This window comes from Neodiprion fabricii, chromosome 6 (assembly GCF_021155785.1).
Source record: "Neodiprion fabricii isolate iyNeoFabr1 chromosome 6, iyNeoFabr1.1, whole genome shotgun sequence".
Lineage (NCBI taxonomy): Eukaryota > Metazoa > Arthropoda > Insecta > Hymenoptera > Diprionidae > Neodiprion > Neodiprion fabricii.
In genome coordinates, this window is record NC_060244.1 from 20391928 (window position 1) to 20418963 (window position 27036).

General features: G+C 36.2%; 1 protein-coding gene across 8 annotated transcripts in view; it reads left to right on the forward strand.

Annotated features, from left to right (window-relative positions):
• The window catches only part of LOC124184743 (protein couch potato-like), a 41190-nt gene extending 16771 nt beyond the window's left edge, over positions 1 to 24419 (forward strand). For 5 of the 8 annotated variants that reach the window (XM_046574793.1, XM_046574795.1, XM_046574794.1 and 2 more), the window contains 8 exons: positions 4698 to 4775; positions 7009 to 7062; positions 9532 to 9594; positions 11230 to 11374; positions 13299 to 13432; positions 17175 to 17449; positions 19733 to 19937; positions 20827 to 24419. In XM_046574793.1, coding sequence (XP_046430749.1) covers positions 4698 to 4775; positions 7009 to 7062; positions 9532 to 9594; positions 11230 to 11374; positions 13299 to 13432; positions 17175 to 17449; positions 19733 to 19937; positions 20827 to 20859 — 987 coding nt within the window. In that variant the 3' untranslated portion in view covers positions 20860 to 24419. The remainder of the gene's footprint in view (positions 1 to 4697; positions 4776 to 7008; positions 7063 to 9531; positions 9595 to 11229; positions 11375 to 13298; positions 13433 to 17174; positions 17450 to 19732; positions 19938 to 20826) is intronic. The other 3 variants (XM_046574799.1, XM_046574798.1, XM_046574800.1) reach the window with 3 other exon arrangements.
• The last annotated feature ends 2617 nt before the right edge of the window (positions 24420 to 27036 follow it).

Here is a 27036-nt window from a genome sequence, read left to right on the forward strand (position 1 = left end):
TTGCAGCCAGTCGCTAATTAATCGGTTGTCTAATCTAATTTTTCTTTTCTTTCAATTTTTCCATCACTGGAAAAAAATCGTTATGGACGTAACAAATTAAAAATGATATATCTATGTACGCGTTATGTAATTATTTTTTATTACGGTTATAATGAAATTAAATCTGCTAATTAATTACGTATACTTTACTAAACAGACAGGCTTGATGTTGTAGTAACCAAAAATTTTGTATTTATAATTATAATTATACACTAAATAGTTACTAATTGCATCACGTTTGCTTATAATATCAGTAATACTTAAACCGTTATTATAACGCTACCCGTTTTACTGGTAAGAATTATTTTTCAGTAACTGTAACAAATGTTTCTCAGTGCAAACTTGCCATTTATTTTTATCCAATAAAAAAATTATCAATTCATTTTAAATGAGAAAAATTGTCAACTTTTTGCAATAGTTTGCACAGCACAAGGGCTGGAACGGTTTTAATATCATTCAACACATCTAATAAACGAAAATTAGATTTATTGTATTGTAAGTTATATAAAAATGAAAAGCTGACGATAATTTTACTGCTTTTACTCTTGACGGCGCGGGCATAACGAGAATCCCCGGCACTCGGATATAAATTATTCTTCAAAAACGGTTTTAAACTGCTCCGAAAAATTCGTTGGTGATAATAACGCAGGTGTCCGTGTCCGAGGAAACTGAGGCGCAATTTACGCGTGATGTATGCTATGTACATTAAACGAGAAGCGTGGTATTTATTACTCGATTAGGAAGACCAAAGCGGACCTTTTCAACTCTCTGTAATGATCCGTATAACGACGAAACGATCCCGGTATAATCGTTCGAAATGAGAAAAATCTAAACTATGCTTCGAAGCGAATATCAGGGCGTGCCCCTCGAAAACATTTAAGTGCCCCATTTGGGTTAGGATGCCCTACCTTAACTCCCCGCTTGTATCAAACGTACTTTATTTGAATGCACCTCACGGCGAATTCATTCTAAATCATATATTTTCATTCTAAATACTTTTCGCTCCTACTTAACGTACGATAATTTGAGATTAATAAGAAGGGCGTTTTTTATCTGTGGTACACGAGCAATTCAGGATCGGTCATAAAAACTGAGTCCGAAGTATAAATCATTAGCATAGAAATCTTGATTATAATTTGCAGCGATACAGAGAAAAACAACGCGGAATTTGTGCAGGTGATAAAATGAGAGTGTAATAATATAAAATCACTTACAGAAACCCGTAAGAAAGGTGCTCATGCGAATCGCTCCATCGACTTTATGTAATGGTTTACTACACATAACCACAAGTGCATGTTTGTTCTGCGCCGATGTGGAATTCCGAGTTTTTACCGTCAGACCTGCAGTTAAACGTGGTTCAATTTATACATTTATCACCCTCCAGATTGCGTAGTTGAAATGATTTTCGTTGCTGTATAAATCAATTATCTTTCTTCCAGTTTCAAATTTCCTTACCTGTAACGTATATCCTTAATAACAATTGTTATTGTAATAATGATAATAATAGTTACTCGTAAATCATCTTTATATAGAAATTTGTCTTGCAGTTATTTGTCGGGGTTACGCCTTTGGGAAATCTTTAATCAAAGTAAAAGTTTCTACTATAGCTTTTGTGGTATATGAACGTCTGCATACCTATAGTGTATACACATGTATATAATGTATATACCTGTATACCCATGGTCTCGTTTTTACGGCAAGTTTTTCTTGTCCCCCTCCCCAAATCTTCGTTTCCTTTTTGTCCTTATCCTCTTTTTCGCGGCAGTGGGATGACGAAACTTTTCGTTAATCGAAGTCAACGGGATTTACGCGCTAGATCACAATAATTCCTTCAGAGAAAAATAGAAAGGCAATCAGCTCTATCGAGCAGTGATCGACTTGTGTACCGTGTACCAATTGATAGAGTACAAACGATCTTCTCCGGAGAAAGAATAAAACTTTGCTGAGTTATAAGTAAGACAAAAAAGGAGGAAAACAAGAAATCACAGGTTCTGTCAATTTTGCAAACTCATAATTGGCAAGGACGATTAATCTTTCGTGGCTGTTAATAATAATTAATTCAATATTGCCGTTGTTCGACATTTCACCTTATCGCATTACAGGCTCTACGTATGTAATGTTACGCTGCACAAGCGCGGAATATGTGCCGAAGTTAAACTTACGACAAGTACTATTATATAAGCTGATGTGCAGTTCTGGTTAAATTCCAAGTACCATGCAGCAGAAGCGCGCTGTATCGTATACCAAGAGCCCTGCAGCATTTTCCGCGGTTCGTGTGCATCGTGCCCGCGTGTTCAGCGAACCTCTGATTCATGAATTTCCAAGAGCGTGTATCTATCTTTCATCTTCATGCGCCCTCTTCTTCCGCGGCTCTACGTTCGCGCTTTTTCATCTTGCTGTTTTACTTGTTTGTTATTTTTTTTATTTTTTATTTTTTTTGCAGCGTAATTTTACGCTACCTCGGCAACGATGCCCGATATTCTCGTTTCCATGATGTATTATACCTACGTATAGGTATGCATACATAGAGTGATTATCTAACGGCCGAGTGGTACGTCGTCTGCTAGAGAGTAATGCGCACGCGCTAAAATTCGAATGCAGTTGTTTGTCAGGGCGACCAACAGTCATAAATTTAGACGATGGATCGCCGCAATGTATTAAAATTATCTCGCGACAGTCACTTTGCATCGGGATTATTAATGTTCCTTACTTTTTTTTTTTAAATCTACACGTCCTGCAACAAGTTCGATCCGTTTATCAATTATCGGAGACTCGAGTCAGCGTAATTTCGAACGTGGGAATCTCACAATCCGCGAAGTTGTGTTTAATTGTCAGCTTAATTCGTTGCAGGGCGTGAATAAGATCAAGAGCAGTGAGGAAAATAAGGAAAAATGAAACAACTAAAAAAAGACAAAAATTAAGGAAAAAAACTGGGACGACATTTTTTCGCCGATAGACGATCCGATCCGTGAGAGACGACCGGATTTCAACGGGCGTTACGGCCGGACGTGACTCTGTCGAACCGTGAACAACGAGACAGTACCTTATACGTCTAAAAGGAAACCAGCAGATGGATGATGCAGCGACAGGGAGTGGGCAAATTGATTGTCCGTGAACAATCGGTACTTTTGTCATGAGCGGTGCCGCGTATATATTGCAGCGTTGTAAATTTGTTATTGCGTCGAGGCGTGATGACTTGTAATACAGGTATCTACATTTAGTACCAACGGAATTACGAGTACAGTGAGTTTTTTTATCTGCAGAACGATGCGTGCGCCTTATTCGAGCAACCGGGGTTACAGCTTTCGTTTCACTTTGGAGTACCGTATACCGCCACGACCATCTAAACGTTGTCGGAATAAATGATATTCAAAGTTTTCATAAAAAAAAAAAAAAATGGCTGCGTTCCGAAGTTAGCTGGAAGCACTAAAAACTCCCTAGGATAGAGGTGGCGCTGCAGGTTTCTCAGCGTTGCCAACGTAATCGTCTAGTGTAAAAAATTAGCCCTCTCAGATTCATTGTCCCCAAGTGTACATAATCGGCGGGACAACACAAGATATACGTTACTTCTACTACAGCTTGTTACTAGGGAAAAACGAAAAACGCAATTTGAGGCGGGAATCCACTTTTTAACAAGAGTTACTCAGTGAACACGAATAAATATATCATTCGTAGTAAACCTTAAATATAGAATAATTCGAAGACACAAGAAAAATTCAAGGATATTTCCAGGACTACTGGACACCATATGTATATATTACAACATATAAGTGTGTTCCATATTTCTTGACTATTTCCCAGCCCTGAACATCGTCTCGCCTAACATTATATATAGGTATATATTATATATGTATCCGAATTTTCGATAATCCGAACTAGTTCCGGTCCCAATTGGTTCGGATAATCGAGATTCTATTGTACAATATTAGATCAACGGTAAAACGCAGGTAGGAAAATTTACCAATCGATCAAGCCAGGCGTTACTCCGGGAACTCTTGTATTACAGTCCCTCCTTAATTACGCCGGTGAAGTTGAATCGATATTGAATATAGAAAGGAAACGATCCTCCTTGTCCGCTCCTGAACAGCGTACACTAATTATCTCAATGAGGAATGGTTTTGAATTCAAACTCGAGTTTCTCATTTTGATATTACTTCGCGTTTTTCAATTCCCTTCTCTTCCTGCTTCTCCTCCTCGTCGAATGAAACTCGAATACATACACACATACGCACATGTACCGCTGAAACTCTCTCGACCCTTGTATTATACCTGTACGTATTTATACACATAGTTGAATCCTCTCCGAGCGGTGTTTCTGCTCGCGATAATTTTGCGGAGAGAGATCTGAATCGGTGGGGAAATCATGGGGTCGGTTCGAGGGGCTATTAATGGATTAAAACTCGGAGAAATAATGACGAAATTGAGGTTCGGTTCACCGGGAATCGCGCACTCGGGACTCTTGAATTTTTGACATTATAGGTACATAGTTTTCCTTTCCGAGCCGGCGAGCCGATGCTAATTCAATATCGCTCCTCCTCTCCACCCTTTAATTTTTCATAATATTGTTCGAAAGGGGGTTCGATTACATAGGCAATTAGTCGCCTCCCACTTCAATGCTCGCCTGTATTAATTCAATGATCCAAATTGTCCTGTTTCAGGTGCGAACTCTATTCGTCAGCGGCCTGCCAATGGATGCGAAACCGCGAGAGCTTTACCTCCTCTTCAGAGCGTACGAGGTACGTAAATAAAGACTGACTTTTGCAATAGACAGAGACGTATGATCAATTTTTAACCACGAGACGGCCGAGTGATCGATATTGTAATAGAAACGCGGCGAATGCTCGATAATTTAGTCATTTTTTTTTTTTTTTTATCAACAATCGTACTCGTATATACGATTTAAATTATTCCCACAGAACTCGGCGAAGCTCGGTTGGATTTCGCGACATGCTTCACGCCGCTCAGAAATCGATACGAACTATGGTTAATATTTAAAATCTAGGCCAGATCACTTATTACCGATTAGATCCACCGACTGCAGAATTTTATTATTATACGAGTTTCGTACGACCTATTAAGTAACTGAGATTATCAGGACACGGTATTATAATTGAAGATGAAAATGAAAAAAGCCTGTAAGTGTCATTTCTTTCAACGAAAAAATTCCACAGATTAATTCAAGCGATAACTAACTATGCAAACATGAAAAAAAAAACAGTTTTACTCCGTTTTTTTTCTGTTTTGTTTTTCAATATCTGATTACAGGCTTTTACATCCTTTTTTAATTCTCGTTCTCGATTATCAATCAACTTTGGCTAATCAAGAGATATTGTATAAATGGTCAGCTATTATTGGTTATTTGCATTTTTTCGTACGGGTTGTCCGTTATTTTAAAAATTATGGAATGATTAAAAAATGGTAAACATTTTTGTTTTCGATTCAAATCCCCTTGACCCCGAACAACAAGAACTATGAAAAATCGTTTCGCAAATTTGAAAAGTGGTCGTCGGCTCTCTGAAATCAAATTTTTCCCTCAATTTTCTAACGTAGTACGCCATTCGATTCTTCCTTTGGTCTCACGACGAATCAAAAATTATGAAAACAGAAAAAACCTTTTAAAAAATTTCGATGAATGTTACTTGCGCCAATGATAATGAATACGAATTTAACTTAACTGCTTAATATTCGATGGAAACGAATCTGAGCAAATTCGAATGATAAATGCTAAGATATGAACAATTTGAGAAACGACTTTACAGTTAGAACGATCAAAATAATTCAACTTTGGTGTTTTTCATCCGAATTTAATGTTTTTGGATTCATTTTTTTTGCCGGCCAGATTCCCACAAAATCTCTGAAAAACGTTCAACAAATACTTCATACGTTACAGTATAGTAGTAATGTGAAAATGTAACGATTGATGAATACCTGTTGCAATGTATTTACGCAAATGTATATTTTCATTCGCTCTCGACATAACTATTTGTAAAATTAAAAATTTTTTTTTAGACAATCGATATAGTGATTTTGAACATGCAAGTTGTGAAACCGTTTGCCAGATTGTTGATAACTTGGATTTCGTTATTCAAATTTGCTCCGATTCAATTCTATATCGCATTCTGGGAATGTCGTTTTATTCTTAATCACTATTATACATTTTTAAGGTAACATATTTTTTGATACGTTTTTGTCTTTTTATAATTTTACATTCATATCGCTCGATCGAAAACTCCGATAATAATAAGCTCTTAACACTTTGAGTCACACGTTATTGTGCTCAGTCAACTTTTGTAACAAGATGGTATTTTGCGGTTTATGGGCTTGCTGATTACGAATGCAAGCTTGAAGGTATTCAAAAGTACGAAACGATCAGTATAAAAAAAAAATAATGCAAATAAAAATGAAGTTTTGAAACATCGGATAAATTATTCGGATATATGGCGAATTTCATCCAAGAGTACTTCGACTCGAGGTCGTACAACGTACATACCTGATGCCTTACATACATACCCAGTCTGGCGGTTTGAAAAATTTAAACGTGGAAGAGCCAACGTCGGTGTAAAGGCGGGGAGCAGAAGAGGCGCCTAGGCACGTCGAATCGATCCGGGACTCTGAGAGCGTAAACCAGAGCGGATAATAATATTTTTCAGCGAACCATGTCGAGTCGGAGAGAGAATTAGCTGGTGGCCGGTGGTGTAAAACATATCGAGTCCGCATAAGACGCTGGATAAACGACTTCTTTTCAGGATCAGGAGAGGCTTTACAATCTGTTGTATACATACATATATACATATATATATATATATATCGTATATATACATCGATACTCCGAGTTTCTTCTTTCCCTCGTTCCCTCGGCCGTCTCTGTTTTTCCCGCGTCATTTATACACTTCCAGGTATAATATAAAGAAGTGTACGTATAATGTGTGTATAACAATTGATTGGACACAAGTTTGATACGCGTTTCAGGGTTACGAGGGCTCCTTGCTGAAAGTGACGAGTAAAAACGGCAAAACCGCATCGGTGAGTCATGTATAATCGAATATTTAAATATATGCGTTTTGTTATATTTATTGTGCCTATAATTCGTTTAACTACAAAACCGCACTATTTCATTTACTTCACCAATAACAGTATTATTCGCACGCTAATTGCACCTGTGTATGTATTGTGACGTCGCGGCGTCGAGGTGATTCAGTTCACTCGATTCGCACTGTATTGCATAACGCAAAACGCGCCGATGTCATCAGGAGGAAGTTGGTAACGTTGCTGAAACGATGCATTTGTAGGAAAAATCGTTACTTCGAAACTTTCGGAATTTCTGCAATTTAGTAAACCATGAGGAACAAAACATACTCTTATTTTGGAAAGCCGACTTTTTCGATTGTTATTCTAAAATTGTACAATAATGATTTTTTCCCTCAAGTTTCGTTACGTTAACGTTACTAACTTCGGTCTCATCCGATGCAAGCGTTTAATGAATTTTAAACGTTTAATTTTAGAATTTATACGAAAGAAAAATCTGGTTTACAGAATTCAATTTATTTCTGTGCAACCATTTGTGTTGGCAAAATGGAATAAATTATTTTCGATATGTTTCATATTTACAGATTGCAATTGAAGTTTGTTAGATTATTAAAAAGTTTGTTTTACCGGTGATGGTTAATTTCTGTTAATTTTAGAAAATCACGAAATTATATTCAGTATAATGTACCTATAATGCTTGTTTAAACGCATACGTGGAATAAATTTAACGATATAAGATTCGAATTTCATCTTCTATACCACCTAGACTCTGTACAATTCAACCTCGATTAAAAAAAGCTAGCTTTGCTATTTTCGATGAAACCGACGAAGGCAAGCTCTTATCGCAATTAACGAAGCTCTACGTGCCTCCAATACATATTGTCCTACAGCGACTGATTTTGAGCGAAATGGCGAAAATTTGCCGCGGTTTACACGTATATACATACATACCATTATACTATACCTATATGTATACAAATTCGTACATATAGTCCATTGAAACAGAACTCGTGTCAAAGTCTTTCCCACCCCTATGCTACTTGTAATCCCCGATTTCACCGCGACGCCGAGTCAAAGCTCTTTGTTCTCGCGTTAATTACGTTAACAACCTCGGAGATATACGTTTCCACAAGTAACGCTTTCTCCTTCGTCTCGCGTGTAGTTTTTTTTTTTTTTTTTTTCAACTTCATTTCCTCTTGCATTTTTTTTTTCTTTCTCTCTCTTTTCCTCTCTATTTCCCATTTTCCTTCTCCGTTCTACACAGTATTATTCTTATTATTATTATCGTTATTGTTATTATTGTAATGTATCTTTAATCGTTTTTATACCGCTTATGATAATATACGGTACGTGATGATATTTTTAAACCAAAGCACACTTCCGGAAACATTCTTTGCCTCCCCCCCCCCCCTCCACTATGCTATTCTATACGAGCAAGTATATATTAAGGTATGTATGCATGTATGTGTGTATGTATGTGCCTTGTACACGCGTGTAATAATTTATTTATATACGTTGTATTACAACGGGGGACTCGTTTCACGTTTTACGTCGAGCAAACGGCGTGTCGAGAAAAAACACAATTTCCTGCGGGCTCAATTATCGTTTAATGCTCTACTGATCAGCGACGTCTATTTTAGCCGCGCAGTTGTTAACTCGGAGTTACACCACCATGTCGCAGTTGTTCGCAACCTTTGTACATTTTTATACAGACTGTGCACGCTTCGCAGGATTTTCACATTGTTATATGTTTATACAAATGCCGAATGAAAAAAGTTTAACGAAGAAACATTTCCAAGGTCTTTGTTTATTTATTTTTTTTTTCGAGAATTTCTGTAACAGTTTCTGCAGCCGAACATTGTCCTCAATTGTTTACAATATAATACAGTGTATAATATTCGAATAATTTTGAAATTGATAAATACTATTTTCAAACAATTCAACGATTTATAAGGGAATTAGTTTATAGGTGTACAGGTACCGCGAACCGATTTGCTCATGTTTGAATTAATTCAACAGTCTAATTCGATGCGAAGCAGGATTGTATACCGATATTACAGCTTGTTTAAATTTACGAAAACCTTGAAAGTTTATCAACGCGTGCATAATAGTACGAATATACGTACAGTGTGAGTGGCTAACGGTCGAATGGTTTAACGCGCATGCGTTAAAATTCTACAGCAAACGCAGTTGTCTCGTCAGGTTGTCCAACCGTCGTAAGTCCGGATGACAAGCCGTCGCCATGTATGTAACCTCAAAAAAGTTGGTAGTCCCGACAAAGCAACGGCTTTTCTTTTAAAATTTTAGCGCATGCGCGTTAGATCATTCGACCGTTCGCTACTCGCTCTGTACATATTTTGTGTATATATTTCTACACGAGAAGCGCCGTGAAAGAGCGTGTGAAAAATCGTACGGTATATTATTTATATACCTATAATTAATAACGTGCGTTAAATTGAATTTCAGCCGGTGGGTTTTGTCACGTTTCATACGAGAGCCGGTGCCGAAGCAGCGAAACAAGACTTGCAGGTAATATTTGTACATCATGTAATAACGTTAAAAACCTAGAAGAGCCTGTCTCTCTTGCGGTTTATTCCTGTAATTCTTAATATGCATATTTTTTTTTCCATCTTGATTCCTCCACCCCCTCCCTCCTCGTTATTTGTTCACCCCCGATTAGACGGCACGGGTTATTTGCTACATAGTTGCAGAATAATAATATAATATTATCATCGATTATCATGTAGTATGTTATTACTATCCATATTATAGGTGTATTATTATTGTTAATTAAGGAACTTTGTAATTGGTACAAAACCTGTTATATACCTATATATCTGCTGGGTGCACCGTGTGATTATTATATACATACTTACATTAATATGGTGTTCCTCTGCCTATAAAAGAACCCATCTGCCAAAAACCCATCACCTCATCTCTTTGCCACACGCAACTGATGTCACGCAATTTGCAATTTCCTATAATATATTACGTATATATTATATTATATATACGTACTGTCATTTGTATACGATCGTTTGGATTTTTCGAACGACGGGCATATTCAAAAGAGATTTTTCTTTTCAATTTTCTTTTTTTATTTTTTTTCTACCAGTACTTTAAACCTTTTCTTCCGATTATAATATCATACGTCATATCGTATACTTGGGGTGTTATTAAGAAATCAGTCATCATTTTTCCTCTTCTCGAGTAACCTGCAACAGTTTTTGAATTATTCGTAATTTTGTTTTTTCTTCTCTTGCTACAAATTATATTTTATAATTACAAATATCGGTTTTCAATCGTTTATTTCCAAGGGAGGAAATGACAAAGTTCAAAATTTGCTTATTTGAGGAATTCTGTTTACCTTAAACAAAGTTCACTTTCGCAAAAGTCTTATGAAAAAAAAATGCCGAGCTTCAAATTTTTCGGAATGGTGCCAGATTCACGTATAAAGGTGGTATAGCCCTGTTATAAATTCTTCAAATCGAACGCTTCGTTCGAGGCACTATAATATATGTCTGTCGAGAATTTTTCACTTTGAAATATCGAGTCTTAGACTCGAGGCACAGCACGTGTAATGATAAATTATAGTGCAGTAGGTATCTACGTGAGGTGAGGAAAAACGTATCACTGATTTGGTTTGGAGCACTTTGACGCATACAAACAATTATACACACAAACTCACACAAAAAACACAAGCGTGGATTTTTACCCATAGACATATCACAGGCTCGGTAGAATGAACGAATGTGTTTCTTTCTATTCGTTTTTATATAACACAAAGATCACCCCGACTAGTTTTGAGAATGTATAATATAATTCACACGCGAACGGAGATATTTGAATTTTGTTCGTTGAATTCACATTACTTTTTTCATACTTTCATTCGTACATACATCTGTTTTTCTCGATATTAGAAGTAATTGATGATAATTATACTGCGTGTAATAAATAAGAGAATTAGGTCAGGATGTACACACTTTTTGCGTTTGATCTTATCATTCCTTTAAAACGTTATGAAAAAAAAAAAATAATAATAAAACATCACAATAATAATAACAATAATTGAAATAACGACAAAGAAGATAGATATGTGTAATGTAACGCATACGCATATCTATGTATACAAGTCGAACTAATTTCTGGGGGATCTATTTGCAGCAGGGAGTTAGATTCGACCCTGATATGCCTCAAACCATTCGTTTGGAATTTGCAAAGAGTAACACAAAGGTTAGCAAACCTAAGCAACCAGCCGCTGCAGCAGCCACCACCTCGCACCCCGCTCTGATGCACCCTCTAACTGGACGTAAGTATGCACCGCCACTGAATCACACTCGCTGGTTATTATTAATCACTGTTTCGTACACAGCCCCACAAAACCGCCCTCGCCCCCCCCCCGCCCTTTTTTTTTTTTCGAAATCCACTAACCCCGTTGCACCTCCGTTAATATGTATACCTATACGTATTATGTATGCTATACCTATGAAACAACAAACGTACCTGTCTCTTTGTGTCTAACACTATTTTAACACCGAGTGAGTCCGAGTGTTTTTTTTTTTTTTTTTTTTTTTTTTTTTTTTTATTTATTATTTCTTATTTTTGCTTCGCTGTCAGCGCGATGAGCGCGTTTCGTGTTCGCCTGCAAAAGAGATAAGACTAAGAGATGGGAAATTACAATAATTTTTTAAGCTACACGCAGTGTCTCTTTGCGTATGTCTCTCTCGATCATTGATTTACGTTATTATGTACAACTGTAATAATTATGTTGGGCGTATAGTGTACTTATATAGTATGTACGGAATAAAGACTGACAATAGGGACACGTACATAATATCGTGCATGCCTCCATGTACTTAATGTAATTAATGTACAAGTTATAATAAATTAAAGGAACGACTTCGATCGTCAGGTGAGAAAGACTTAATTGTCAGCTATATCATAGCGGTTATCGAATAACGAGTTACAGTGTTACCATTTATACATCGCAGGAAGTAAATATAAAACGGATTACATTCACGGAAGAGAGCCGATCATTCCAGTTATCCTTAGTTAAAGGTCAAACGGAATAATGTCAATCGAGTCTCGCTCTATGCATTCTATGCATATTAAAGATTCGTCGCTGCAGACCGGCGCGGGCGACGAATTTAGAACGATCCTTTTTTCATCGTTATATACTATGTATAATGTTTTTCTCTTCTTTTTTCTTCATTCAAATGTCATTTCGCGTAAATTATGCACGATTTTTTTTTTTTTTTTTGTTTTTTTTTACCTTCTATAATGAACAGAGAATCGCTTCACCTGTTTCCCTTGTCGACCGGATTATCGTATATATCGATTTGTGAGACAGACGAAATACATCCAGACTGACGAATTTGGAATTGGCAATTCGGCCGACAGACTTACGAAATGATCCGGAAAAGTCAATTATTCGTGCAGAAGGTCCGGATTTTTTTTTCTTCCTATTCTGCATTTTTCCCTGTCATGCACGCGATGATATTCACCTGTGCAGCAGCCTCTGTATAATAATTGTCGTAACTGTGCATAAAATTCGTCGGTACAAATCGTCATGTCAAATTACACGTATATTAAGTCGTGTATTCGCGATTACTGGACCTATACTATAACAATAATAACAACAACTTTGACGAGTATTTTTATGCCTTTGAAAACGACGATCGTTATTTCGGTGCTTTGCGAATACGATAGCGGATCCGTCATACCGTGCTATACGGTAATAAATAACTTCTCTCACAATTCTCGGTTGTGGTCGAAATAACGATACGTACACTTGGGGACAATGAATCTGAGAGGGCTAATTTTTTACATTAGAGAGTTATGTTGGCAACACTGAGAAACATTCAGCGCCACAGTCGGCCAAGTGCGAAACTAACTCAATCTCAATAAACATAACATAACCCATGACCGTTGAATCTAACCTTAAAATACCGCGGGGATAATGACTTGTTGGATTGACGAGTATTCTAAAGTTAGATTCGACGGTCATGGGTAATGATGTTATGTTTATTAAGATTGCGTTTGTTTCGCACTCGTCCGACTATGGCGTTGCAGGTTACTCAGTGTTGCCAACATAACTGTACAGTGTAAAAAATTAGCCGTCTCAGATTCATTGTCCCCAAGTCTACGTACACACGTTGTAAGGTTTGAAGTTTGAGATGGTATGGCGTGTTTTCTGTGTACAGCGTTAAAAAAAGATGGAATTTGCTTTTCAGATCTGGGGAGTCCGTTTTTCCCTGGAGGACCGGAGCTCTGGCACCATCCGTTGGCCTACTCAACTGCCGGTGAATTGCCTGGCGCATTGCAACACGCCACCCTCGTTCACCCGGCGTTACATCCTCAGGTCCCCGTACGTTCCTATCTTTGACTATCTGCAGAAAAAGCTCTGGAGCCGCCGACGAGCGCCCCGATGCACGTTAGTCATACATGATCGTTTTATACCTCGTATAACTCTAGATATATAGGTGTAAATGCCCTGTGTTTGTTTTCACGAATCCACAATTAGTCCAGTCGGAATAACGAGGCTGAAGTTAGTAACGTTAATTGTAATGATTTTACGTGTCAGAAAAATCTTTATTTCCCAATTGCACGAATGTATAAAATGCAGTGGATCATAGCATGGCAAAACTTGTTTATATATTTGGTGGAAAACTTGACTCCTTCAAAGTCACTATAAACTTGCGAAATTGTTCTTTTTCCTCCCCAATGTTTCGTTACGTTATCGTTATTAACTTCAGTCTCATTCGAAACGTATATTCGAAATTATTGATTTTCCATACCGTTATTTTCTTTTTCTAATCCTTGGGGGGAGGTCGTTGGTAGTCTAAATTCAGAATTTCTACCAGATTCGTTAAATTTAAACTTTGATTGAAACAACTTTTTATCTATCACCGATATTTTTCGACTTAAACCATAAATTCAAGATGGTTACCGAAGATACTGCAGAATCTTGCCGAAATAATGGATTTAGACTACCAATGACCACCCTCCTCCTTAAAGGATTAAAAGAAAAAAATTTTAGTATCTAAAAATTGTAATTTCAGGTGGTTTTTTTGTGCATTCCGACTGGGCTAATTATCAGACTGTTTCGGATCATGGCGGTATTTCTTTTCTTACCCAGGATTGAAGGACCGAACGTTTAGTGTTTTTGCTTCCTAAGAAAAATCTTACCGAAATAGATACGGGACTTTTAAACCAGGCCTGCACGACGCTTCACAGCATTTGACTTTGCCATATTTGATGGTAACATTTATAAAAACAAATTTATTCCAGTTTCTTCGCTGAAGTTTGCGAAATAATCGTGTTGATAATAGCAAAATCTGGAATTTCTGTACCTTTGTTTAAAATGATGGAGTGAAATAGTACTTCTGTAAGGTTTAAGAAAACGAGTATGTCATTATTTATATTGAATTGAAGCCGGTCCAACAGACTTTTGGATCTGAGCCAAAAATTCTACATCTTGGTAGGATTCTTTATAGTACGGTAAAAACCGACCAACGTTTAGACTCTGTTGCAACAAGAAAAAAACAAATATTGCCCTAATATGCGAACAGTCTAATCCAATCCCTGCACTTGCCTTACGGGTTATAGATGTTGCAACACGCGAAAAAAGTCCCGGCTCGTATGATCTTGACGTGTATGTTTTTGCTATATTATAACGTATATAGTTGTACACGCTTACATATATTATTTATTTCCAGAAATGTTTCTTTGAATTTATTTCTTTTATTCTTTGTCTCATCCAGCTTCGTGAGATTTTATCTTAAAAAATGTCGATGTAGTGACTTTTGCGATGTTTATTGCCTTGATCACCTTTCTGATAGATTTTTGCGGCACACAATGTGAGTCAAATTGCAATTTACGTATGTTAGGTATGCTGTATATCATTATTGTCTAATTTTCTTCAAACACCGGAGCTTTTTGTACAACGGTAATATCTCTTGGCCACTAAAATATTAGGCAGGGTATATTTCAACAGGATCGAAACCTTATAAAAGTCGGATAGTCTTGTGCTTTGAGTTAATTACCGCTGTCTGAGTATAATTCTCGGTGAAACATTCTTCGTTTCGGACAAATGTGTGTGAGAATTCGAGACCTTCAAGTCTGATACTAGTATATTAGACTGCCTCAAAAAAAAAAAAACTTAATTTTTTTCGATCTCCCACTTCATGGTTCAACAGTTTAAAAAAGCCACACTGCGATTTCCTTTCACGAGGTTCAATATTACGTTAAAAACTATGATTCCATGAAGTGGGAGATCGAAAAAAAAATTGAATTTTTTATTGAGGCAGTCCGGTGTAAATGTTATATAATTACACCGTGAAATCGAGGGAAAGGGAAAAAAGAAAGAACGTTCATGGAATCGCAAGTATGGGTATTCTCTTTAATCTTGCAAACAGCGGAAAAAGCCAATTGACTCTTGTCTCCGTTAGAATGGGGATGGAAAAACCGAGGCTATTGTGTTTTTTTTGTCCCGTCCCTTATTCGACCTAAACAATTATAATCAGCGAGTTCGGGTGTCTGTATACTACACAATAATAAAATTTCGCCAATATATATGTATATAATACGCAATATGTACATACAACGTACTCGTAGTAATTCTCACAGAATTCAGCATCACAAACTCCGAGCCTCTCTATCACACCGCGCTGCAGGCTCCGCTTGTTAGCACCCTTCTCTTGTCATAAAAGTCACGTATATACTCGTCCTGCGGGAATTCCCCCTGGGATAGGCTTGTTGCCGATGATATAGGCGTATATATGCCCCACGTATGTACTACACGTGTAGGTCGCTCAGGGCCGTACTCTCGGTCTACAATGCTAGAGCTGTGGGTTTAAAAAACACAAGATAATTGTCGGAATATCGAATTTCAAAAAACGCGAACATTTGTCTTATAGAGAATTTAACCATGTTGAAAAAATTCGAGTACGAAAAATCGGTAAAAATGTAGAAAGGTGTGTAGAGAACAAGAACATAGAATCCCCAAAATTCTACCATATACATAATATTCGTATTTGTTCTAAAGATTCTGTATATTTGCTTTTTGTTATACTTTGACCTTTCCACGTTTTGAAATACTATCAAACGGATTTCGCGATTTCGATAATTCGATCTTGCGATACACCCTCGCTTTTTCTCAACGTTCTCCGCATACGATCCCCTCCCCCCCACACGGCTGGTTGCCCTCTCGATTCCTTGCCGACACGTGCACCCACCCCTTCTACACACGTTTCGACCCTGGCTCGATAGAAAAGCCGCTCAGTGACTTCATCGAGACGAACCCGGGCAGCTGAGCACCTTTTCTATGAGGTCCGGAGAGATCACTGCCAATCTTTGCCGGATCAGCACCGACTGTTATATAACTTTGGCACCCTTTAAACGCCCGTCCTCCGGGCTCAATCGACGGATTTTGGATGATCGACGCAACGGACTAATTGCACCTCAACCGCCTCCCGAAACTACTCGTAGCTTATTTTTTTTTAGCTTTTGTAATTTTAAATTCAATTACGAATTTGTGTATTTTCGCTGTACTTGTTTTCAAATGAACTGACGTTGGTTCGTTTTTTTTTCGCAACTTGTTTTGTGCCCTAGCTTTTGCATTGTAATCACGATGCTCAAGGAAACTTAGCGAGTGACTGAAAGTCCGTGTTCTGTGCCTGATTTATATGTTTTTATTCGTATTCGATTTTCGAATCGTTGTATATTGTACGTATATGAGTCGAAGAAATTTCAATATTCAAAACGATGCATTTGATTTGAAAATTTGGCGAAGAGATTATTACAAGATATTTTCTTGCGGATAGTTATTATCCTCAACAATATATCCTCGTAATGACAAATGCGTCATTCGGTCGAATATACGAGACCGAAGCAAAAGTATCTTGATTTTTTTAACGACCAGGTAAAGGACGCTTACGCTGCAATTCATGTATAAACGGATACACATTATTTCTCTTTTATATTTTATTTGTAAAGCTTTCGTGAGGGATGACGAAAGTGAGGTGAAAAATTGAGCATGCCCTCTCTATGCACTTGTGCTATCTAACAATGTTTTTACACGGATCTACGTACTTCTGCCCGTATCCAAGAAGTCGATGACCGGCAGCGCGGACGGCACCTGGAGTAATCCGATTTATGGTGTTTGTGTACCGCAGGCACCGATATCCCTGCAACATCCGACCACCCTGACATCGATCCACGCGTCGCTGCCGCATTTCTTGCCTTCGCCGGCGCTGGCGTCACCGGTAGGCTCGTCCTCGTCACAGCCAAGCATCGCGGTGAGCAACGCGCCCTGCTCGACCCTCTTCGTCGCTAACCTCGGCCAGTTCGTCTCCGAGCATGAGCTCAAGGAGATATTCAACAGGTCAGTTTAGAGGTTGACACATACATATATATTATATAAAAGAGATACATAATATATACATAAAAGAGAGCGTCGAATAATCGACGATGAATATGGAAAAGTTTATTTGTGTAACGGATAACGTCTTTCATATAGTATGTACGAGATACACTGATCAGCATCCACGCATGGAGTGTTCAATTACATGGTACACCATTCGCGGTATTTTTATTTAACAAAGGGGAGAACTTCAGCGTATTTTTTTATACACTCTGTACAATGGGCGTATACGATGCGGGAAACACGGACCAATCAGCGCCTTTAATGACTCGGTTTGTCACTGATTATTATGCCAACGCAGAACGTGGGATGACTAGGTATGAGTCAGAGAGAGACAGCTGGAGAGTGCGTGTGTCGGAAAAGGGGGATCGGACGATAGGTGTAGGGTAGTGAGGAGGAGGTCGACCTAAATCGATCGCCAGGATCGAGGAACAGGCTCTACGGCACCGTAGAAACTTTGGAATCATTCGGGGTGGCCGTATGGAACCTGGAAATCCTTAACATTCGTTCCTTCGAATTCTTTTCGATGCGGAACTGTTCCTGAAACAGTCACGAAGACCGGGAAAAATCGTGAAATTCGAAATATCATACTGAGAGAAATTTGTAGTTGTGGTTACTACACAGAGTAGGTACCCTGGTTATTTTCACTCTTTACCATACCCAAGTGAAAAATACAGTTATGGATACAGAATGAAAATGACTAATGCACTTGTCTGTATGAACAAAAATCTAGTATGCGTTACTATTGTAATCATCAATTATACAATAGTTGCTTGTTCCAAATTTTCTTGCGATTCCAATAACATTGAAACCCTCATTCTAGCGATACCCCAAATCTTACGAACATTATTGTATATCAACCACTTAGCAAATGAAATTTTTTATCAGTGAAATTTTTACGGCCGCCCTGATTAAATGTAAAACCTGTTAATATACCGTAGGTTACTCAATGTTCAGTGAAATTTTGAAAAGCAAGAGTAAACTGAGTGACGAATTTGGTACCAAACTACCATATATCATTCAAATGATATTGAAGTTGTTAAAAATCAGTATCAATTTCGACCGGTTGCATTCTAACCGATTTTCATTTACCAGGGAATCTAAAATTGACACGAAAAAGGGGGCTTGTGAAATTACTCGTCAAAATTCAACTGAACAGAACAGCCTAGCCGAACTAAAGCGACACAAAAATATATAACTGCTGTACGGCAATGAATAACTATTACCATTACACGATCACTTCATTTAGCGAATCATTAATCTTCATCATCGTCACGCTTGCATTGAGACATGTATAATATTATACGGGGCTTTTACACGCCAACTCACCAAGGATTTTTTCTACGATAGTACGACCCTTGAAAGCTTTTAAGAATGGTTTCAAATTTTTTTAATCACTCGTCCTTATCCTCTTACGTGTTAAACCGATCTCAAATATACCCAAATTTATTTTTATGAAACAGCAATTCAAAACATTTGGTTTCCGAAGTGAAACATTTTCACGCAAGATTGAGCATGGGACCTCGTTTTTTTCGATTTTTTTTTAATCGATTTTTTCTATATTCATACTTGTTAAAATTTGGTTATACAATACAAAAAAAAAAAAAAAAAACGAGAATGTATTTAGAACCAGAGAAATAATAAAAAGAAAATAAAAAATCGCTAATCAAATCGGAGATGCGGTATGTATTGTAATAGATTTTTGACAGGTATGATAATAGAAAAAATAATTTAAACAATTAAAAAAACTGATGGAAAAAAAAGAAGAAATATAAAAACACGATGTCACGCTCTGAATCTTGCTTGAAATTTTTTTTTTCTCGTTTTATAAAAATCAATTCAGGTGTTTGTGAGACGGGTTTAAAAAATCAAAGGGTAGAGACGAGCGATCAAAGAAATTTCAAAAAAATTTTCAAAGCTCTTCAGAGGTCGAACTGACGTAGAAAAAATCCTTGGTGAAATTAACAAACATCACGGTCAGCCGCTTACTGATTTGGCGTGGAAAGCTTCATACGTACCCGTACATCCGTACCTGACTAGACGAATGCACACGCACCACGCACCTCTGTATCATCATCTTCGCGAAACTGCAGCCGAACACCATTCCTCTTGGAGACAGGAACGAGCGACACCTCGATGACATGAAAAAGAAAAACGAAAAAAGAAAAAAGGAAAAAAAAAAGAAAGAAACGTTGAAAAATTCACTGAAACCCAGCCTGTAAACTAACCCTTGTTTGTGCACAGTTTCCCCGGGTTCTGTCGCCTCCGTATGCACACCAAGGGAGGCTCGCCGGTTGCCTTCGTCGAATATCAAGATGTTCGCTACGCGGCCCAGGCGATGGCCACGCTTCAGGGATCGTTTCTCCTATCTTCTGACCGGGGGGCGATTCGAATTGAGTATGCAAAGTCAAAAATGGCCGAGGTGGGCTTTACAAACCTATGGACGGAAGTAGGTTTCACTTTATACCCATTCTATATTTATCTGTTTATATATTTTTCGACATTACTCTGTACATGTATACACACACCGTGTACAATTACACATAATTGTGTATAACATACCCACTGTTATGTGTAAAATTTACTTATTATCGTTACACCGCACATCTCATAACACACACACACACGTGATACAACGGACCTCTCTCATCGCTCTCTCTGTCTCTCGCTGTAATCGAGCGACTTGGCAATTAATCGCGACCGCATTGTTCGAAATACGGATTTCGTGGTGTAACGATGATCGTAGTCGGTATACAACGTGGGCCTGCAAAGTTAAAGTTTTGCATTTACGCTTTGAGACGTAAAGTATCCTCACCTATCATCCACGGGTCGAGGAGTAGGTTTGCCGAAAGAAGAAACGATCGGAATTTATCATGAGGTCGCGCTTTGACTGTACAAGTGGGTCATGCGAGAGGCATTGAAAAATGGAGAGGACGCTTCTTTTCTTTATCTCCCGCATCCTTCGATTCCTCCACCTCGCAGGGAGGGAAAAATCGTTCTTCAAACCGATAGCCAAGTCCCTCGTCGCTGCATGTGTACGTGTCACACTCGGTTGGTCGTCTTACATGCATCCATTCGCGAAGGAAACACGTTTTACGAAATAGTATGCTTTCAAAACGATCGGGTCTCTGCGTCTATATGAAAAACTAAATCCGACCTCCTCACCACTGCCGGCTTGAATCGCAGTTGTGGAAAACAGATGTATACCGCAATTTTTTTTTCTCTCTTCTAATTTAATATTATTATAGTGGTAAACATACTTTGTTAGATATAGAATATTCTCCAGCCGTCTACGATATTCGTGTCTAATTTTATGATTCTCTCTTTCTTATTTCCAGGGAACAAAGGGAGATGAAAATGGGCAGTCTTAAAGTTGACGTGAGCGGAATGTGACAGGTACGCCAGTAGTGAAGTCGATAAATTGATCGGACGATCGACGTGTTGCGAAAAAATTATTAAGGAGAAAAATTAGGGGGCACGGAATGGTTCGCAGTTGCGGTTTTGCACATGAGTAGGATATACGTTGTAAAAGGATACGCCGTATGTATGCATGTATGTATGTATGTTTGTCCGGGCGTGCTATGGCAGAGCGGTTGTTATGAACGACCGTGAAAAACTCATTCGATATGTGAGGTGTATCTAACTGCGGACAGAAATTCGTACAGCGATTATGATTATTATTACCATTATACATAAATCATACGGAAGGCCCGGCGATATTTTATCTATATACATAACATATCCGTACACATGTATATACATATAGTATATATATGTATAAGAATACGTTTTCTTATGCATACATATAGATTGTATGCATGTATATTATATATATTATTTAACTTATTCGTTCGTGTAATATTTAATTGTGTAATTTTATAATTTTTAATTTATTCGAAAAGTTTTTACGGATCGTAATTAACGTCCCATCTTTGTTCTTAATTTTTTTTTTTCAAATTAGCGTAACCGCCGTTGAGAGGCTCGCGGATATACGGATATATCGATACGGTTTGAGGATCTTGTACGATTAGTCTTCAGTTTACATGTAAAAAGGCACTGTTAAAATCACAACACACAAAAACACACGTTATAAAATTATAGGCGGAAAGAAGAAAGAGAGAGAGAGAGAGAGAGAGAGAGAAAAAAAAAATAACAATTGATCTTATTAACCGAAAGCACATTGTATTATTATAAAGTTATATATAGTATATTATATATACACTTCATATATATTAACATTCAAACAAGCTTAATACCAAAGGTGCCCTAAGAAACGTGTATTTATGTTTATCATCAGCATTATTGTGGGAGAAGGGAGAAGAAGTAAAAAACAAAAGGAATAAAAAAAAAAAAAATAAAATAAAACGAAAAAAAGAAAAGATAACAAGGATTGAAAAAACAAATGTGGATAGTACGAATTTGTATCTGTTTGAAGAAGATATATATATCGATAAGTAATATCGTCGCGATCGAGGAAAATGACGTCGGGAGAGTGTTACAGAATTAATAATAATAATTATATTATTATATAACGAATGTGAACATATCATAATATTAAGGGTAGCAAAAATTGTATTTAAGCGTAACTGTATATGATCTATGTTAGTAGCAGAGGTGTGCCCCGAGAGTTATACATTAGAACGATGGCCAACTCGGCACGTAATTTGCCCAAGTGCCTTCCTGTTGGTCGAAGTCATGGTACCCGTAATTTGCGTATATTTAAATACCAACATGTCAGACGACAGTCTCGCTTTTACTTAACCAGAGATTATTTTTAAAAAAACTTTCGTAATCACTGCTACATACACAATATAACGGGAAAATACAAGATTCTATCGTAACATCGGTTGTAACTGTGCAGCTATTATACCTATACTCGTAAACACAAATTCACAAATTTCGATCAAGCAATATTACACGACGTATAGCCAATTGGGTTTGTATGTTTTTTTTTTTTTTTTTTTAGCGTCACAGTTTTTTCATCGGAAATTCTACGTATGATTCTGAAGGATTGTAGAATTTTTCAGAACTTGTTAAAAAAAGAAAATATGGAGATAAACGAAAAATTGTTGAACGATTTTAGAGAAATTCATTGCTATGTAATAATTACGCCGCACATTGTACAGGTATATCGAATCGACTTCGCAGAATACTGGGCATTCATTACATACGTGTCCGTACAATTTTTATTTAATTTTTACGATTGTGATACTTACGAATCGCTTCCGAGTCGCGGATCGCATCGGTTGATAATATACTTTTAAATTTATAAAATAATAAGAAGAATTAGATGAAAATGAAGTGAAAGTAAAAAAAAAAAAAAAAAAAACACCAACTATGCAATGCAACTATTCGGTTCCATTTTAATACCGTCCTGAATATCTAGACTCGATGCATTTACTTTGCAATATTTTTCTACAGTTCTGATAATTTTTTTCACCTGCGTTCACTGCACGTTAATTATTATTAAATAGTCTTCTACATATCTTGTTTGAACCCATGATAAAGCATAGCGTTTGTAGTAATAACGTAAGATGTCGATAGTGAATGTCAAAAGACTTCATCGTTCGTGTGTTCGCTCCTTCCTGACATGATGATTCCGCAGCTACCTTATTCGTTATACCATTTTGCATATAGACATTGAGAAAAAAAAAGAAAAAAAACTCTTGAAAATTGCCTCTACGTGCCGCTTGGTCCCATTTTCTTTTTGCTCTTCGTTTAATAACGAGAATCAGTGCTCGTTGAAGACAATTACCCGTTACCTATGAATGAAACGATATCTGTACATGTCAGTTTACGCTATCATAATATTTTCAAACCCGAACGATACTCGGATACTCGCGGTGAAGTGTAGACAAGGAAAAAGAAAAATTAAACATAAACTTTGATACAGTAGTCATCAGATATACCAGATGAAAAATCATATAATTTGATTTAGTATATCTGATGTATATTTATCTTCTTACATACTTTATCGAATCCACAAGATAAATTATGTAATAAATTGCACAATGAATTCTTTCGAAATATTGTACGATTTAACTCATGAACATTTTCAGCAGGGCAATGTTGGGTGCGGATCTTATGACATTTGTATCGCAGGTAGACGAGTAGAGAGAATTTATACACTAAGACGGATATTAATGTATTCTATTTATAAACAATATTACAATTTTACATTGCATATCGTAATTACTAAAACAAGACCGTACGCTATCCGGGCAGGTGATTCTTCGACGAGTTATTATACATTATACGTGACACATTATATACGATTATAGGCTCAACTGTACCTCGAGCTGAAATAAATTTCAGCCACTTGCTATCATCCGAGCTAATTATGCAGATGTACAATTTCAGTCAATTAACCGTTTAGTTGCAGCTACACCACGTGAAGTATAATTTCATTTTATTTAATTAAATGCACACCCAGAACACCGAATGGCAGAATTCGTAATAATTATTTCTGAATTACTAGAATTTCAATCATGTATGTACATACGTTTTACCAAACAATGGCTTATCCATTCGCGTATACTGAAATGAAATAACAATTGAATATATTCTCTCACTTATACTCCATTTGGTTTTTATTCAAATTAACTGAATTACAATCAACCATCAAGTCTACATAGCTATACCTTATAAGAGAGAACTCGGCCTGCCTCCAACTTACACAGTTAGTTACTCGAGTTCAGCTAACCGATGTGTTATACGCAATTATTGTTATCTTGCATTTTTAAGCTCGACTGAATTTGCATATGTACAATCTAGACAATTACTTGGAGGTATAAACGAAAGTTTCTCAACAAGCAGAGATGAATAATACACCAGAAAACCACACAGACGAGAAAACAAAACAAAAAAAAAAACCCTATTTACGACAAAACTCGCATGCATGAACAAATATAATGTACACGTATATAAATTAGCAATATCTTCAGAGGTTGTGTTCAGACTATCGATACACTTGTACAAGTATACACATAGTATATGAATACATCCGACAGGAATTATATAAGTAATACAAGTACATTATATACGTGTAAATATTGTACATGTGTGTGAAAGCAAAAAAAGAAAAAAAAAGAAAAAAAAAAAGGAAAAATTGAAATAATGTGGAAGAAAAATATGTACATATTATATATTGTATTCAAACAATATTGTATATGTATCTTGCATATAACTTGTTAATTTATGTATTATTACAAGATAATAACAATAATTAATAGCGTATGAATAGGGAACGTAATTATACACATATTCAATCAGTGAATTACATTTAGGTATATTATATAATATAGGTTGGATTTAAAGTGCTTTACAAGTGAACTAACTCATATCAGTAGACATAGTAATGGCTAAATAGCGTTAAGAGTGGTAATATTTGCGTATGTGTATGTATATATGCATATATGTATGCATTAACACAAGAATATTAGAATATTTATAACATATTATATATATATATATACATACACACAGATGAAAAGTATATAAAGCTATACATGCGATAATGGGGTATCTAGTTATATACGTATAGTACGGTTAGCGTAATCGAAGTATAATTATGGGGAAGAAAAAAACCACCAAAACAAAAAATCGGAGAAGTACTAAAACTAAAGAACAGTTTTTTGCATGTCAATCAGATATTTTGTATCGTAGAGAAAGAATTTTATCGTATAATGTTTAAATACGTTTTTTCGATGCAATTGAGAAACGGTTTGATTGAAGATTTTTCTTTTAAATTTTCACTCAATACCTATATGTTTTACCTCGTTCGGTTTTTGTAAGACTAAACAACACAATTACACACATCATGCATATCTATACACTGCAATTAATGAAAGTATAAACGCATGACAAGATGCGTAATGCGTATAATATATTATAATGCGAAAGTATGATTGAATGTATACATGTAAAATGTCTCATGTTGCATATTTATAATGATACTAAAGGTAAGATCACCAAAGACGTCAATATACATATATCGATCCAAAGACTACAAACACCTCACGACATTTCTATAATTGAATGATAGAAAGGAAAAGAAGTAAAAACTAAAAACTGGAAAAAAAAACGAAAACGAAAAACAAATCACAAAAAAAAAAAAAAAAAAATAAAAAAAAAAAATCAGTATCTAATAATGTTAGACTAAACGAATAAAAAAGTAAAAGATGAAGTAAAAAAAAAAGAAAAAAAGAAAAAAAATCAATAAATGAAAAAGAAGACGCAAAAAAAAAATATTAAATAAAAATAGTAACGTTATTTTAGATACGCGAACAATTGTAGATAAGTTTAATATAATTATGAATTTGCGATATATAATGTTTGGATATACAATGAACGACGTGAGTTAATTCACCGTAAACCTACGCAAACTAATTATTGCATATTGGGGGTCCAAGGAAAGCAGCTTACAATGCTCGTCCCAAACACATAATTATACATATCTTTGCAGCGCGCGCGGGTACAATATACGATTATAAATATATACATTGCGTATCTATATGTATACATATGAGTGTTGTATGTATATTTATATACCTTGGTTGCTTAAATTATACATACTTAATTGATCTAATTATTCTTATAAGCAACTTGTATTTTTAACTAGGCTTTAAGTTCATTTTTATTTTTCTAATTGTTTGGTTTTTCCGTCAATTATTTCCCACGTATTCTTCGCGTACCTTAAAGTATTTTCTATGCACCTATACTGTTTTTTATCATTTTCTTTATGTTTTTTTTTTTTTTTTATACTCTTATAATGCAGATATACATTATATTACCTCCCGATGAATTAGTATTTTGTACGGAGTTTAAAAAAAGATATCGCCTTTGCCACTGCCAAAGCCTCGATTTGATTCGATTATTATTATTCTTCAAAGATATTGAATAATCTTTGCGAATTATTTGATGTATAATATTTATTTGTACACATAGGTTTTGTTTAAAAAAAATTGTTTTATTTATTTATTTTATTTTTTTTGCCGTTTACTTTTTTAAATTATCGTAACCGATTAGCGGTTCATTTCGCGGTGATCGGTTTTTAAACCGATCGTAGACTCAATCATCACGTCCTATGACTTTCTAATGTATCTAAATTATTATATTTAATCGACAAGCTTGGCTGCTGCTTTTGCCCCTATACAGGCTTCTAAAAACTCTATATTTACTATAATGAAAAACATGTGAAAGTAATATATTTCTATTGAGAGTGTAGAATTTTTTTCTCTCTGTTTTTGTTTTAATTCTTTTCTACATTGTAATTATTTGGTCTATGTTGTTCGGTGCTCCGAGTGGACAAGTACAAAATACTGCAGTTCGTTATATCTTTATATCGTATTCCAGAGTCTGTCAATCAATATGGAACTTTATACTCGACGTTTGATTGCACAATTACGAGGACCGCGTGTTGCTGGACAATTTCCGTTATTACTTTCGGTACTGAACGAAATTTCAAAAAAAAAGGAGGGAAAAAAGTGATCCCCGCAATCTCACGAGCGTCGTTAAACGGTTGTGTCGTGAACGATGAAAAAAAAAAT